Source organism: Dipodomys ordii, unplaced genomic scaffold (genome assembly GCF_000151885.1).
Source record: "Dipodomys ordii isolate 6190 unplaced genomic scaffold, Dord_2.0 Scaffold5, whole genome shotgun sequence".
NCBI classification, from domain to species: domain Eukaryota; kingdom Metazoa; phylum Chordata; class Mammalia; order Rodentia; family Heteromyidae; genus Dipodomys; species Dipodomys ordii.
The window spans coordinates 7,609,220-7,626,618 of NW_012267221.1; the positions used below are offsets into that span (position 1 = coordinate 7,609,220).

Below are 17,399 nucleotides of genomic sequence, written 5' to 3' on the forward strand. Positions count from 1 at the left end.
TTTATGATTTATAAACAAAGACTTTAAAACATTATGAGATTCTTCTGAGTTTATAGTTTAAATTTTAGTTCAGCTCAGAGCAGTACCATAGAGAACACACAAAGAATGCCAAATGTGTCTCAAAGCCAGTATATCTGAGGGAATTGGTGAAATTTTGAAAGTAGTTATAGGGAGGAAAACAGACCATATTCTTATTTAATAATTTCAGAATTATATTTAAGATGGACCAGGGAAATAATTCAGGTTATACAATGGACTCTGAGTGCTAACTTTGCTGGTGTCACTATAAAAATAATTATTAATTTGAAAAAAAACAAGATGATTTTGAAAGGAAAAATCATGTATTTTACTTTTTATTTCAAATTCTCAGCTTGTAAGTTTTTAAAGTTTTTTCAATTGTGAAAATACTGTACAGAGGGGTTACAGTTACACATTAGCAAGGTAATGAGTAAATTTCTTATCAAGCATTGTTGCCTCCTCTTTTTTTCCCCTTACCATCCCTTCCCTCCCACCTCCTGAAGTAAGGATCCTCCCCCTCCTCCCTCTCCCCCCACCCCCAGCACCTAAATTGTAAATTTGTTTTTCAACATAGCGTCTTGTACATCTCATTGTTGCAATGGGTCAACATGTATCCCTATTTAAACAATTTGTTTTTTCCCTTCCCCTCCACAAATTATACCAATATCAAATACAGTGAAACTTGTAGGCTATAGGATTCTTCTGTCAGAAAATCATCAACGTTTTTATTGAATGCAATTTACATATATTACTTAACTGAATTTAATCTATACCATATCTATGTGCAGTCTGCAAGGTGGGCCTCAGTGTACAGGTGATAAAACTGAGCTTTAAAGATGTTTTGTAGCTTATTCAAGGTGACACATTAATTATTGATAGAGCTACAATTCTGTGTTTGCTACTAGATTGGTCTGGCATCAAAATCTACAATATTGCCTCTTGTCAATGGCCTCTAGGGCTGACATGACCTCCTTCTTTCTAACACTAGGATATCAGCTATGATTGTTCTTTTTTTTCCCTTCAGATTAGTGCAGTAATATCCTTTCCATATATTAAAGAAGATATTGAGAAATAAGGATTCTGCACAGTATACAAGTTATTGAATCAGCCCCAATATCAAAAAATGCACATGGACACATGCATACATACATGCATATATATGTATATATACATATATATACATATATATATACATATACATATACATATATATATATATATATATATATATATATCTCTAGTGTCTCATCACTAAGGAAATAATGAGGTAGGGCTCTGTTGCTTACTTTCTCCTGTTTAAATTTTCTGAAATTTATATGAAAAACTTAATAATGCCTGATCCACAGTATGGCTTTTGATGCTACAATGAAGTGAAATGTATGACTTCTCCATATCACAAGGATTGGTACAAGATTACTTATTGGATATATAATTTTTATTTTCACTACTAATAGCTAACACTTTTAACCAGTAGGAAGATATAAAAAGCAACTTTTTGTTTTCTGACTAATCAAAAGATGATGTATTCATCATATTATTTCTTAAAGACTTATAGATATGCTAAGGTTTTCAAATTTTACTGCTCCTTATAGTCTATGGAACTGAAATTATCCTGATAATCATAGGATATAGTATCTAAATTTTAGAGATTGAAAGTACTAAGGTTCAGAGGAGCAAAGGAAGTTTTCCAAAGTTAAACTGTGTGGATTGTAGAAGTGGGATGTGACTCCATGTTTTCCTAGCACAAGCGTAATTACTCCACGGAGCTGTGGAGCATGCCTCCAGTCTTCACTTTTGTACAAATGGCCATTTTATTCATGCCTTCCTTCTGACTTTATTATGGCAAACTAGGTCCTCTGGATCACAAAAATTAGATTCAATATACTTGTATCCAAAAACTGATGCTTTGAGTAGTCATTTAACTACACATTTTAATAAGTTTTTTATTGTGAAAATACCATACTGAGGGGTTACAACTACACGAGCAAGGTAATGAGTACATTTCTTATCATTGTTGCCTCCTCCTTTCTTTTTCCTCTACCACTTCTACCCTCCCATCTCCATGACTACACACCCCGCACCCACCGCCAAATTTGTAAAGTTGGTTTTTCAACATAGCATCTTGTATATCTCATTGTTGCATTGGGTCCAACTATATCCCTATTTAGACTATTTTTTTTCCTTCCCTTCCCCAAATTATACCAACATCAAATACGGTGAAAACGGGGGTTATACCGTGGGGGAGGGACATACAAAGCAACAAAAAAATATCACCTTATAAATACATTATAAACCATAGTAAGAAAGAAAAGCCACTTGTGTCCTTACCTTGGGGTTCATTTCGCCTAATATAAACTTATCTGACCTATTCTGCTTGACTTAGACATATACTAGTTATTGCAAATAAGAGAAACCATGGGACCTATGTATCTTTGGGCCTGGCTTACTTCACTTAATATAATTTTTTCCAAGTCTTTCCATTTCCTAACAAATGGGGCAATGTCATTCTTTCTGATGGAGGCATAGAATTCCATTGTGTATATATACCACATTTTCTTGATCCATTCATCTACTGAGGGGCATCAGGCTTGGTTCCATATCTTAGCTATGGTAAATAATGCTGCAATAAACATAGCCGTGCTGGTAGCTTAGTATGGTCTTGTTTGTGATCATTTGGGTAAATGCCCAAAAGTGGGATTGCTGGGTCATAGGGAGCTCTATGTGGAGTCTTTTGAGGAACCTCATACTACTTTCCAAAGTGGTTGAACAAGTTTACACTCCCACCAACAATGCAGTAAGTTTCCCTTCTGTCCACATCCCCTCCAGCGTCTGTTGTTATTAGAGTTCTTGAGTATAGCCATTCTAACTGGGGTGAGGTGGTATCTCAATGTTGTTTTGACTTGCATTTCTTTTATGGCTAGAGAATTGAGCATTTCTTCATGTGTCTATTGACCATCCTTCTTTCTTCTTCAGAGAAGTTTCTCTTTAAGTCTTTAGCCCACTTATTTATTGGGCAGTTGATTTTTTTAGGATTTGTTGTTGGGGGATTTAATGTTTTGAGTTCTAGGTATATTTTACATGTGAGACCTTTGTCTGTTGTATGGCTAGTGAAGATCATCTCCCAATGCATGGGCTTTCTATTGATCTTGCTAGCTATGTCCTTTGCCATGCAGAAGCTCTGCAACTTGATGCAATCTTAATATCAAACTTTCTTCTTCCTATTTTTGCCTACAACTTGATAGAGAGGGAAAAAAACATGAATTCCTAAGCCCAATTTCTTCAGCTCAGATGACCTGTGTGTAATCTTACTAGTTTGCAACTATCCTGAGACTCAATTCTTTCTCTAGAAAATGGGAAGGGAAAAATATTATCTTCCTTAAAGTCTGTTGAGGATTACAGGTAACAGGAGGAAAATGCTTAGAGAAATACTTGACATGCATAGTATTACCACAGGGCTTCACTAAATATTTACCTTTTAATGTTAGGAAAAATAATATTAAAATTTAAAAAATCAAAATCCTGTCTCTGGAATTTTTTTAGAGCAGTAGCTCACACGTTGTTGTTCAATGTTTACATTGAGTTGTTTCCTACAGGATAGTCAAAAAAACATAGAAAAGAACTAGAGACATTTAACTGAAGAGGAAATGGGAGAGAGAGAAAAATCTTTGCAAATTTTAACTTTCGAGAAACAGACCTTTGATAATTGATGTATTTGAGGTGTTATGACATCTACAGTAAAAACAAGTATGCAGATATTTCTTCACATTAAAAATATCTGCATGCATTGTTAGGGATATGCCAGTGCATGAGAAGAAAGAGAATAATGGTAGGGATTTACACTACTTTAAGAAATTAACTTATCTTCTTTCCAAAGCGATATGAAACACAACTTTGCATAATTGAAAACATGAATTTGGTTAACAATCCCACTATTAAGTAGCTTGGTTAAAATTATGTAAATGTCTATGGCTCTTTTTCTCCTTTTTAAACTATAAATAACTATATTTTCCAGAAAATCTGTCAAAGTTTGTCAGTCCACGTTACAAACTGGGTGTGGGGTACTCAAGAATGACTGCTGTCTTCATTGTTCCCTAGGGATCAATTGCATTTCCCATTCCTCCTAAATATTGGTGAAAATAAATAAATGTACAAGGAAAGTATTTACATATTGGAAATTTGACCTATATTGGTAATATAAAAAATAATCTTAAAAGTCATTGGATATAAGTGATTCTTTTTTAACTGTCAAGTTATACACATTTTAAATAATGCTAAAATGTGGAAAAATGTGACAGTACTTGTAGTCATACTATTTAGAGTTTTTCAACATTTTCTGTCTCAGTATTCCCTCTCTATAACAAGAGAGACTAAACATGAGCCTAAGGATTGTAGGAGGAGGCAACAATGCTGGATAAGAAATGTACTCTTTACCTTGCTCATATAACTGTAACCCCTCTGTACAGTGTTTTCACAATAAAAAATTAATAAAAAAGAGATTTTCACAAACAGAATGATTAAAATCAACTATAACATTATGTTATTGATTCTAAGAAAATTTTCCAGCACTTTATAGTCTTTGTGTGGTTTTCTATTCTTTTCACAATTTCATTAGATTAGGTACCAATGGCCAATCCACAGACATCATAAATTTAAAATCTAGTTTTACTTCAAGATTTTGTTATTTTGAGATCAGTATGTTTAAAATGTTGCAGAAGCTATAAAATTAGTTAAAAGCAAAATGTCTGGTATCTGAAATGTGTGTAGATAATGATCTAGGATAAGATGTAATTGAAAGCTTACATTTTATTTTCTAGAGAAGTTATCCCAAAATGGTGTTCAAAAATAAAATTTCAATTGAGAAGTTTTAAAGTAGATATAATTATGTTTTCTAAGAATATACATGTTTCTTCTTTTTTGAATGTATTATCTTATTACTTCTTTCTCTAATTCAAATTATTCTTAAATAAACCACGCCTAAATTCCTAGATAAAAATGTCACTTAAAGTCAATACAGGTGAATACCATTATTCACAGGGTACAATTTGGTTGCACCTCTTCACTGTCAATATGAGTGTTTGCATGTTTAAACCAGACTCCAGACTGGAGCAAATGTGGGGAAAATCAACACAAGCTCATCTCTGTGGAAACTGGCAAAGCATCAGATACTGCTACTGGAAATAGCTAAGACTTCTGAATCTTTAGATGGAAAACATTTTGTGAAAAAAATATTTGTTCCTTGCATTGATTCACAGAGTAAAGAGGGAATGTATTATTGCTTAATGTGCTTTAATCCAGCACCAATATGTCTGTTAAAAATGGGGGAGCCCATGTAGTCTAACCTCTGTATTTTTTACATTTTCCTTTCTGGATTGTGTGTTGTCATTAAACTAAGTTCACCTCCTCAGATGAATTCAACAACAGCAACAACAAACAAATGTGAATGGTTTTCAAATGATGACAAAAGGAATCCTTGTTTGACATGTCCTTAATTAAACCTTCAGAATACCTGTAACTTGATTATTGTCCTTTTTTCCCCTTTATCCTGGTCAGAGAAATCCTGTCTTTAATCCTATGTTTGTCACTAACACAAGGTGTTCATCACAGACCAAAGGGAATGTCTGGATACTGTGACACAGCAAATATCACAACTTCTGCACAGTAAAGATTTTATCTGGACCTTTTCCAAGACAGCAGTTATGGGACATGGAATAAGAGAGATTATTGCATAGGAGAGAACTTTGCCCACAATATAGATTGTTGATAAATGTGTTTTCAACACACACAGAACAAAAACTGAAAGAAAAAAAAAAGGATTACAATGGTGATAGCCGTAAAATCTTTTTTTCGGTCTTTACTCTTATTGTTCATGACCTCGAGTGACTTTAAGTCTTAATGTATGGATGTGTTTATATCCATTATAGAACATATCTATCTTGCTTTTTAAAACACTGAATTATGTTGCACATGTGCTCTTACTACAGATCATTTTTGTTGTGATTAACTAACAGTGATTACAATGAAGTAAGTTTTATTTAAGTTAAAAATGTGGTTGTAAAGAAAATACTAGATATAAGTATAAAAAATATGATCTTTTTAAATGGTCAAATGTAGGCAATATATGAATTTATAGACAATGTCTGATTTATGGAGAAATAAAAAATAATTTAGCCTTTCTTACTTTCTTCATGCATAGGAACATGATATTTAGTCTTATTCGCAATTCTTTTCTCTATTTTTAATCTTCTCAAAAAGCCAATTAAATGTATCCAATTTTTTTCTTATATATTGGTAATATGAAGTGGTAATTTTCTTATAAAATAGAGGTTTGAAAATTGTTTGAAAATTAAAAATGCTGGTTTGTTCATGTCATTTAAACTTTCAAGTAACATTTAAAATAGTTTCCTCACCTTCATATGAGTTTCTGGAAGCTGTTTGTCTCATAATATCATGATTAAGTCACTGTCAGATTTGTGCTATGGCAGAGTTAAAATTCTATATTGTTTACAATGGAGTTTTTATCTATAATATTGATGGTATTATGGCTAACTAACCTCCTCCTCCACTCCCCCACACAAATCATGGTGGTATCTTTTCTCTACAGTTTCTCAAATTTGTACCTGAGAAATCAAGATATTTTGAGCTCTCTGAGCACTAATTTCCCAATCTTTATCATGAGCTGACTATCTTAGCAAGATGTTACTAGGGATCTAAAAGTAAAGAGAAAGCAGAGCATAGTACCTGCCTTCTGCTAGGCATTCATTTTCTATGTAAGTTTTTACAAGTTGTCTTAGAAAATAGTGTGCAATGACAGCTCATTCCGTGGTGATATATTACTAATAATATTCGTAAGACAAAAACTTTATAAAGATTCAATAAAATGATTTTGTGACTTTTTAACTATCCAATTTATCTCTACGCATGTTGTATATATGTCTATTATTCAAGAGGCAAAATAGCAGAATATTTGTTAATCCAAACTACACTAGGCTTTCAAAGTATAGAAATCACTTATGTGTTGGGGAAAATTGAAGTATATGAAGAAACGTTGCTATTACCATTGAAAGGATGATTTAAATTCATCTGGCATTTTACATTTTAATAGCCATTAATACAAAATTTTGTTTACATTTTAATAACCAGCAATATGTTTTTTTTCAGGTGTAGCAATGAATTTTATCATGAATGAAAAATTATGTCTTTTGACTGAAATTTTCTTTATGGTTTTAATATATGTATGCACTTATAAAGAATAAAGAATGTTCAGAGGCTGATTGATTTGAGTAATTCAATCTGCATACGTGATATTGAACAGAAAAAAATTGAGTAAATTAAGGCACCATGAAGTAAATTATATTCAAGGCTCAAATGACTGTTTTGGTACTAGAGATACCTAAAACCTAAGCAAATTTTAATTCTGGCTTTGTAGATCCAAAAGGATAGTACCAGTAAGTATGATGGCTTGCTAATATCCAACACAGAAATACCTTCACCATATTCATTTGTCAGTACTTGGGAGAGAGTTGTCTTTGGCCCTCTCACCTTCTATTATGTTTGACCATTATGTGAGCAATATAAAGTGAACTCTTAATTATTAAGAACAAATATTAAATGACACATTTACCTTCTGTTGTTGTTGTTGGTCATGGGGCTTGAACTCAGGGCCTGGGTACTGTTCCTGAACTCTTTTTTGTGTAAGGCTAGCACTCTACCACTTTGAGCCACAGCTCCAATTTTTTTGAGTGGTTAACTGGAGATAAGAATCTTATGGGTATTTTTCTGCTAGGGCTGGCCTCCAACTGTGATCCTGGGATCTCAACCTCCTGAGTAGTTAGGATTACAGTCATGAGCCACCAGCACCTGGCACATTTAACTTTCTATATCACATTGCCTTTCATGCTCAGAGCATAGGAAAATTTGGCTTCCTAAGATTGGTAAAGTTTAGAATCAAAGTCAAATGTATTTCACATATTACATTACTTCTTAAATGATGTTTCTTACATAATTTCAACATCAAGCTCGCCACAGAGATACAAATTCTGAAATTATTCTTTAGATTTTGTTTATAGATAAATAACAATGCATTTTGTTACAAACATAAAAGAGAAGCATTGTCTTATACTTTTCCTTGGAAGAAAGTGTAGGTAGTTAAGGCTATTACTATGTAGTAAAACTTCTTTTGCCATTTAGATTATCATTTCGTATACTCAGAGAAGTGAATAAGCAAAATGAATTCTTTAACTTTCCATGTACTTCCATTATGCCCAATTCATCAAGGTGCGTTTTTCTCTTCTGTTTATAGGGATGACTTGTCAAGCTCGAACATCATATACAGAAGATGAAGTTTTGTGGGGTCACCGATTTTTCCCTGTTATTTCTTTAGAAGAAGGATTCTTTAAAGTCGATTACTCCCAGTTTCATGCAACATTTGAAGTCCCTACACCACCTTACAGTGTGAAAGAGCAGGAGGAAATGCTCCTCATGTCATCCCCTTTAATTGCACCAGCCATAACTAACAGCAAAGAGAGACATAATTCTGTTGACTGCTTAGATGGACTTGAAGACATTAGCACAAAGCTACCCTCAAAGCTGCAGAAAATTACTGGAAGAGAAGACTTTCCCAAAAAACTTTTGAGGATGAGTTCAACAACTTCAGAAAAAGCCTATAGTTTGGGAGATTTGCCCATGAAACTTCAACGAATAAGTTCAGTTCCTGGCAACTCAGAAGAAAAACTGGTATCTAAAACCACCAAGATGTTATCTGATCCCATGAGTCAATCTGTGGCTGATTTGCCACCAAAGCTCCAAAAGATGGCTGGAGGAGTAGCCAGGATGGAAGGAAATCTTCCAGCCAAATTGCGAAAAATGAACTCTGATCGATTTACATAACAAAACATCCCCTTAGGCATTATTTAAGTTTGATTTAGAGATACTCAGATATTTGGCTGATAAGGCTATTCTCCCTATGGAGTCTGGAAGGTACATTTCCCCCAAAATCCAATAAGCATATTTGACAGCTCTTTATTCCCAAGGATTGTTATTCTGCAGAAAGCAAAAGTTACGGAGGGAGGACATCCTAAGAAAGTTACTAATGGGCATGTATTATCACATCAAGCATGCAATAATGTGCAAATTTTGCATTTAGTTTTATGGCATGATTTATATATGGCATATTTATATTGTATATTCTGGAAATTATATAAATATATATTTAAATGGGTGGTACTATCCCCATCATTTCTAATATATGTATTAAGCCAAACTTGAGTGAATAGTTTTCAGGGCAGTAAACTTACACACACACACACACACACACACACACACACATCAACATACATAAATATATCTGGTAAAATTTGTGATGTTTTGTTCAAAGTTGTAATTATCGTGCATGTTTACTTTATTAGACTAGAAAGGCTAATGGCATTAATTATTAATACCAATATTTTAGCCTTAAATTATTTGTCATTTTAAAATCTGATTTGATGTTTTCTGCTGTTTAAAGTCATGGGAAGTTTTCAATTGTATCTTATCAAGAAAGAGTCACAGAAGTTTGTGCTACTACAGACCTGCAAAATATAACCATTATACATTTAATTTGTAAATTATAGAACATACCAGCATACGGTATATAATTCTTTTATATTTTTGAAAGTTGCTAGATGGGGGATATATCTTGATTAATTTATTACTTAGTCTTTTACTGGACTAAATAAGGCTAGGAAATTGGCTTTGTATGCAATCTAATACAAATACAAGCTCCAAACAAATGATGAATATAGTTATAAAAACCAGGTTATTATTGAAAAATATCAGAATCTATGTGTTACTATACAGTAAATGGTCCCTGTTTCAAACTGAATTAATTGGATGCATTTCCACTTTGTCTGGAAAATTTTTCCTTTAAAAATATTAATTTGTCTTTAAGGAAACATGGCAATGCTGTGTAGCATATGATAAATATTTATGCTAAAGTATGTCTAACTGAGTCTCTTTTTAATGCTCTTCTCCTGTTTATAGCATTTATTGTAAAAGGATGTAATTCTTCATCACCCAAGGAACTTATCCAACGCTTGTTACTCATAGATAAATAGAAATATTTGGCCAGACCAGAGAGAAATTAAATTAGCTATCAGTTGAACATAGTTTGCACACTAGTATTTTGTGTATGTTTCTATATGTATGTAAGTGCACACTGGTTTTCTTGGTGTCTTGGGTTCCTGGCTTCTAATAATTTTGATGATACTATTTTTTGGACCCCAGATATCTGATATTGTCATTATTAAGCCTTGATTATCAGAAACTAAGCTTCTCATCGATACAATACCTTCAAAATAAAAATGTGAGATGGATTTTTTCTTTTCTAATGAAAATTTATTAGAATATAATTGATTTTCCTTTAACACTTCTTTGGGCATTTCAATCTAAGTCTGCCTAGCATTAGTCTCCTTCACATTAATTAATGTGTACATTGCTAATGGCTGGTTTTGCTCACCTCATTTCTTATATTTTAGCAATCCTGTCATGATTTTATTATTGGTAAATTACCGCATTCAAAACTCTGAAAATAATACTTTCTGGCTACCTCTGTATTAACCAAATTCTGTAGGTGCAAATATATAGCAGGGAATTGTTACTGGCAAAATGATCAACATTGAAAACCCATCCACTGTGAATAGAGCAGTTGCCCTATCCCTTGACCACCAAACATTCTTAGTTGCTGGATATAGGAAAGAAAATAGTAGCAAGCAGGGAAAGGGGACCATGGGGCATAGAGCATTTCTCAGCAGTGGAAGAAACTATATAGATCATTTAATCCAAAACCTTAAAATTAACAGAGCCATAGTTTACTTTGGAGAGTCATTTTAATTTGTTTTTGGTGCCAAGGAGGAGAACCAAAAACAGACTCTCTGAATGTATTCATTAATTTAGAAATATTTTTGTGTGACTTCTGTGTCCTAGGCATTTTTTTTTGGTTCCTAGGAATTTGAACATAACTAAGAAAATGTTCACTGTAAATCATGAATGCTAGTACCAGTAGGAGAGGAAGAAGAATAGACAAAAAAATTGGGACAATTTCCAATAGCCAACATAACAGTTGGAAGAATGGAGTGTAACATAATTGAAAATGACCTTATAGAGTATGAATCAATTATTTAGAGGAGGTGACTAACTTAGGGAGGTGGATAATATTTAGACAGAGACCTGAATTATGAGAAAGAGCTACTCCTGTCAAAATTAATTAAACTAAGTGAATGGTATTCTTTTATCTTTTCCACCTATGTGTGGGAAAGGTGGTATTTCTGCATGTTATAGCAGTTTACCCCCTATTTCTAGACTGACCATAGGCCTTGGCTAACCAGGAAGATTCCAGTTTATATTTGTTGTGCGTGTGTAATTATCGGCAGCACTCTTTTTCTCTCTATAATGTTCTGATTTGGATGACATGTGGTAAAGTTTTTGTTGAAACTATACTACGAAGTCTGATATATTTGGATAAAAATAAAGAATTGCTTTTATTCACCTTTCCCTGATTTATTTTTTTGGTGATATGGACCATTCTAAGTGAAATCATCTTAATTTCGTCTATCTCAGCCAGAAAGACTTCTTATTAACTTGATTTCATGTAACATTTTTAAAAAGTTGTATGTGATATGTCTTTCAACCATGAGGATTATGAATTTTATTGAATGATTTAAAAAAACCTCATTTTCATTTTAGGAATGGTTAAGAGCTCAAATAAAAGACAATAAAAGCTAATTAAATCCTATATAAATTTTAGCTCTCCAATGTAGAAGCTATTATTCTCCTTGGAAAAAGTAGACCAATGTGATCTTGGAACTGAGTATCTGCCATGATCACAAGCAATTATTTCTCTGTATTGTGACCTGAATAACATTAATGACCAGAATCTAGATCCTTTTTTGTAGTATTTTTATGGTATAGCTCTTGTTATAGCAAAATATTTCATTCTATTTATGAAGATGTTGTAAATAAAATAAATATAATTATTTTGATAATGCTTATCTTCAATTTAAATATTTATTCTTTGCAGCAATATGTAAATATATTTTGTAAATATATAAATATAAAAGTTAAGGGTATTTTCGCATTAATTATTTCTGCAAAAATTTTCCTATGCTGTTTTAAACTCATCTGTACATGGCCTTAAATATTAATGAAAAATATCCATTAATGCTCAAAGTATTTGGTTTAGTACACCTTTTTGTCTGCACAAGGAAAGGTTCACATAATGTAATATTTCTGCTGGCGGGAGACTGAGGTTATGGAAGATCTGCCTTCCAATCTACTTGTATCATGAAAATTTCCACCATTCTTCCTTACTTGTGAAGAGTTCAGATTGACTGCACAACACATCTTAGCATTCTGCTTCAGAATTTATTCTCGATTAACAATGTATATACTCAAATTACTTTTAAACTAATGCATTTTCTGGCATGAAATCTATCATTATTTAAATGTACAAGGTCATTTTGCTTACAAAAGTATTAACTCATGTATTCCATACTGCAAGTTCAGTTTTATAAAAGTTACATTAAACTTTTAAAACTATTGGGTTTAGTTTTACAGTGTGCTTATCATTTTCTGCTTTCTTACAGTCAGTTGTTCATATTTTTTCCTCTGATTCAGTTTATTAGAAGACTTAATTCATGAAAGGTATTACTTGGTATTACTTGATTTTTTTTGACAGTCCTGGAACCTGGTCACTGGCTCTTAGCTTTTTGCCCAAGGTTGGTACTTTCCCACTTGAGCCACAGCTCTACACCTGAACGTTTTCCAGTTAGATGGAAGCCAGGGTCTCTTGGACTTTCCTGCTGAGGCTGACTTTGAACTGTGATCTTTAGATCTTAGCTTCCTGAGTAGAGGCATGAACCAAAATGTCAACTGAACAAGCTATTACTTGAAATTACTTTTATCATCTGCCACCTGCATTTTGTGGAAGAATCTTCATAAACCTGTCACGCTTTAGTGAGCCAGGCACAGTAAGTAAAGCAGCAAAATAAACAGGTTTCATGATTTTACTTAAATATTTATCATCTTTTATTCAGTTGTTTCAGCTGGATGTATTCAATAGAAACAGTTTCCTAAGCCTGTACTAGTTATAGGATATATCATGTTCCCCAGTCTCAATGGCTTCATAAAACTAAAAGCAGTTAACTTGAAAAATTACTACTGTTTCTGATCTAGTCAATTTAGAGAGGATGATCATCAGACTTGTTATTTGTTTATTCAAATTATTATTATCTTACTTATAATGTTTGTTTCTTTTGTTTTTTAATATTTTATTTTGAGACAAGCTAGCCTCTTTATTGAGTCTTCTGAGGTCTCTGTCTCTCCCTCTCTCAGTTTCTCTCCCTCACCTTCTCCCTCTTCCTCTGTCTCTCTACTTCCATCTAAGTCTCTTTCTTTGTCTCTGCCTCTCTGTCTCTGTCTCTCTGTCTCTGTCTATCTCTGTCTGACTGTCTCTGTCTCTCTCTGTCTCTCTGTCTCTGTCTCTGTTTCTGTCTCTCTCTGTCTGTCTGTCTGTCTGTCTTTTCCCTCCCCTCCTCTTTCACCTTCTACTTTGGTCCTGGAGACTAAACCCAGGAACTTCTATTCCACTGATCTATTTCACCAGCTCACATTCCTTGAAATCATGGCTGTTTTAGATGATCTTGGCTCTGTGGTAAGAACAAATATTTTCAGATCAACTACATTCTCATTATTTATGAAGAATCACAGCTCTACTTCTGTTCTTTCTCAATACAGAATCTTAATCACTTGTGTGGTGACTTGGGAATATTATTTCAAGCCTTCAGATATCTATTCATGATAGAAATGTTCTAACATGGCAGGAAATTTCTACTACATTATCCATTTTATAACTGGATAAAGTGAATTTCTCAATGATCTCTGTGGACATGAGATGTAGTTTCTACATCTAGAAGTGTAAAGTCTATGGAGAATCTTTTTCAACAACTGAATATCCAAGATAATTGGAATGCATGAACATAAAAATTCAGTAACTATGGCAATGGTTGGAAACCTGGAGGATTCTCTGTGTAATGAATTTTGATTTTTTTTTTGCTGTGATTTGGATTATTGGGGGGTAAAAGGTGATAAGACCACAAGTAACAGACATGGTCAGGATTGCATAACACCTTTTTAAAAAAGTAGAGAATAATAGAAACACAAATGAAATGTGGAGGAAGGAGGAAATTTCAAGTGGTGCACAGAAAAATACATAAATGGCAAAAAATAAAATGCGAGTTCAGCTAAATATCAGGAGTCCCTTAGATACTTGAACCATAATTATAAAATATTTACATGAAGCATAAAATTTCTTTATTTCCAAATATATCAGCTCTGTGTTTTAAAAACAATGACCCAGTAACATACTACCATATTTTTCACATAATTTTAAAGACATGTAATGGGATAGAAACAGCTAAAACAGCTACCACTTTACTCTTAAATTTTACAGTTTTATTTTTCTCTCTCTTGTCAGAAGTCATCACTAAGTGGAAATTCCTGAGCATGCTTTTTGTGATTCAATGTATATGTTCCTGTATGTGTCCATGCATGTATGTACATGTGTAAATAAATGCATTTACATGTACATACCATAATGTATATGTATTATGGTCACTATATTTGCATATCAAATACATTGGTATATGATTATTGACTGTAATTCAATTAGCTAAATGTATACTTAATAATACCTTTATGTTAGGCATTTCTGCTTTCTCTTGGATTTGATAGAAAAATAGATAGATAGATAGATAGATAGATAGATAGATAGATTCTGTATTTGATCTTTCCTTCTCTTTTTCATTATTTTCAAATAATTGTATAAAAGGGATTCACTTTCACATGCACATTAGTAAGTGCAATGAATCTTACTCAGAACCATGCCTACCATAATTCTCACTCCTTTTGTCTTTGTCCTTTGTTTATACACTCCATATCAATTAAGAGAGAAGACTTTAAATTTGCATGCATAATCGAATCTAAATTTAATTGACAACTCTATCCTTCTTGAAACAACCCAAGGATCTCAGAATATGTTAGGCTGAGCTCTAATTTTCTGTCATATTTATAGCATATCATGTTTATTTTTAACATTCTGTCCACATTATTTGTGAATTTTAGCACAAAACATATTATTGTTACCTATTATATTTCTTGATTGCTTTGCTCACTGTAACTTTGTGCATCTCACACTATTTTTATCTTTCTCTTTTTGAAACATTACATAAATATTTTAAAAAATATGTTGGTGAACGTCTATCATGAAAATAAGTTGTTAATCACCAATATCTTCATTTGGTTTTAAAGATGTCATTGACTCTCTTTTTGATGAAAATTATATCTTGTATCTAATAGCCAGGGTATTTGTATGTTTACTTTGATTTGGATATTTTTCAGTTTTGCTATGTTTTCATTAGTCTGGAAACAGGTAATAAAATTTTCTTAACTTGAGAAGATATATGTAACATTTAAGATCCTTAGATTGGAGATTTCAACTTCTTCCAGGTCATCTTTCTCCATGTTCAGATCCCCATTCACAGCCACTCTTTCTGTCCCTATACCATTGGTATGATGTTAGGGCCTTGATAAGATTTTTACAGAGCTCTAAAATTAGTCAGGATTTCCACTTCCAGCTTCTTGTGTGAAAAGCCAAGTGTCTAAGGCTGCATATTCATATTGTAGATATACAAGAGTCTGAGTTTTCAGAAAATATATGACCCTCACTCTCATCAATGGAAGAAATTAATTTCTTTCTGTATTTTTGAATTTTAAAGCTATTTTACATATAAACATATATAAGTACACAACATGTATGCCTCTATACTAGAAAGTATATATCTATATATACATATATACGATGTAAATCTATACATAATAAACCATACATATAAAGTTATAAAGTTAATAGATGACTTGTTACAATAACAAGTCTCTATACTTTGCTTTCTCTCTTCTCATTCTGTCCATAAACAGCATACTTTCAATCTTCTCTATTAACAAATTCTGATTTGTTCTACTTGTAATTTTTATTATTATTATTGTTACTATTATTTTAAGTCTACCACAGAGCTGGTGTTCTGGGCCTTCTCTAGGGGATCTCATCCACCTCAATGGTCTCATGTCCTTGTTTCATGAGGGATATATGTATATATGTATTATATACACACATATATATGTCATTCTGAGTTTACCCTTCGTTTTAATAAAGAAATTTTTTGTGGTGTAAATATTTTGAGATATTTTACATAGTTTATTAAAATGTATATTTTAATAGTTTAATTCTCATCAATTTTATTTTTCCTTGAGTTTCAATAGCAACATTATTTTCTAGTTTTCAATATTGCTGTCAAAATATCTGATGTACATCTGATTTTTAAACTTGTGTTACAGTATATTTTTTATATGTATGTGCTTGAACTCAGAGCCACAGTATTGTCTTTTAGCTTTTGCAATCAAGACTGCTACTGTACCACTTGAGCTACATCTCTACTTCTGGCTTTTTGGAAATTAATAGGAAATAAGGGTCTCACATGTTTTCTGGAGAAGGTTGACTTTAAACTGATGAACTCAGATCTCAGCCTCCTGAGGATTACATGCATGAGCCACTGGAACCTAGCCAAAATGCTTTTTATGTTTATGACTCTAGAATACTCTTCTTTCCCAGCATTCTAAAATTTCTGCTTGAATTGCCAAAACATAGACTATGTTGATCACATTATCTGAGTGGTTTCAATTGAGTTCTCATATACTTCAGGAAACTTTCTTAGGTTATTTATTTAGTTTCACCTATTATCTTCTATTCCTTCTTTCTGAAGTTTTCATTACAATATTAGACTTCTTGGACTAATTATTTAATTTCTACATTTTTCTTGTATTTGAAAAGTCTGTATATTTGTTTAAATTTTTTGAGAGTTTCTTTGCTTTATCCTTTGTGACTACTATTTATTTCTATTTATTAAATTTCATTTTATCTTTCAAGATTTCACTTTTGATAAGCTACTTTTGTGTTTCAAGAACTTTTTGAATTTAGGATTAGTTTTTATTTTTTATCATCACCATTATGAAAAATAATACAGCATAGTGAGCATTATCGGTGTTAAGTATTTCTATATGATATTTCCATATCTGTATAGGTATTTCCATAAGGAAATAAAATTTCAGAAAACAATTTTTTCAAGAATTTTCAGGTTAATGGGTATTTAGCCTAGAAATCTATACCATGTCTAATATTTTCCAAACATTGCACATGCTTACTGAAATATTGTCCCTGACAAACTCTATATCATTTTTAATCTTTATTGAACAGGTAATGAACAGTGTGTTACAGTTGCTCTGTGGAAGGGAAAGGG

At 32.5% G+C, this 17,399-nt stretch overlaps 1 protein-coding gene across 2 annotated transcripts in view; it reads left to right on the plus strand.

The window, feature by feature from the left end:
- The window catches only part of Kcnj3 (potassium channel, inwardly rectifying subfamily J, member 3), a 151,566-nt gene extending 142,242 nt beyond the window's left edge, over positions 1 to 9,324 (plus strand). For both annotated transcript variants that reach the window (XM_013028258.1, XM_013028267.1), the window contains one exon: positions 8,318 to 9,324. In XM_013028258.1, the coding sequence (XP_012883712.1) occupies positions 8,318 to 8,904 (587 nt within the window). In that variant the 3' untranslated portion in view covers positions 8,905 to 9,324. The remainder of the gene's footprint in view (positions 1 to 8,317) is intronic.
- The last annotated feature ends 8,075 nt before the right edge of the window (positions 9,325 to 17,399 follow it).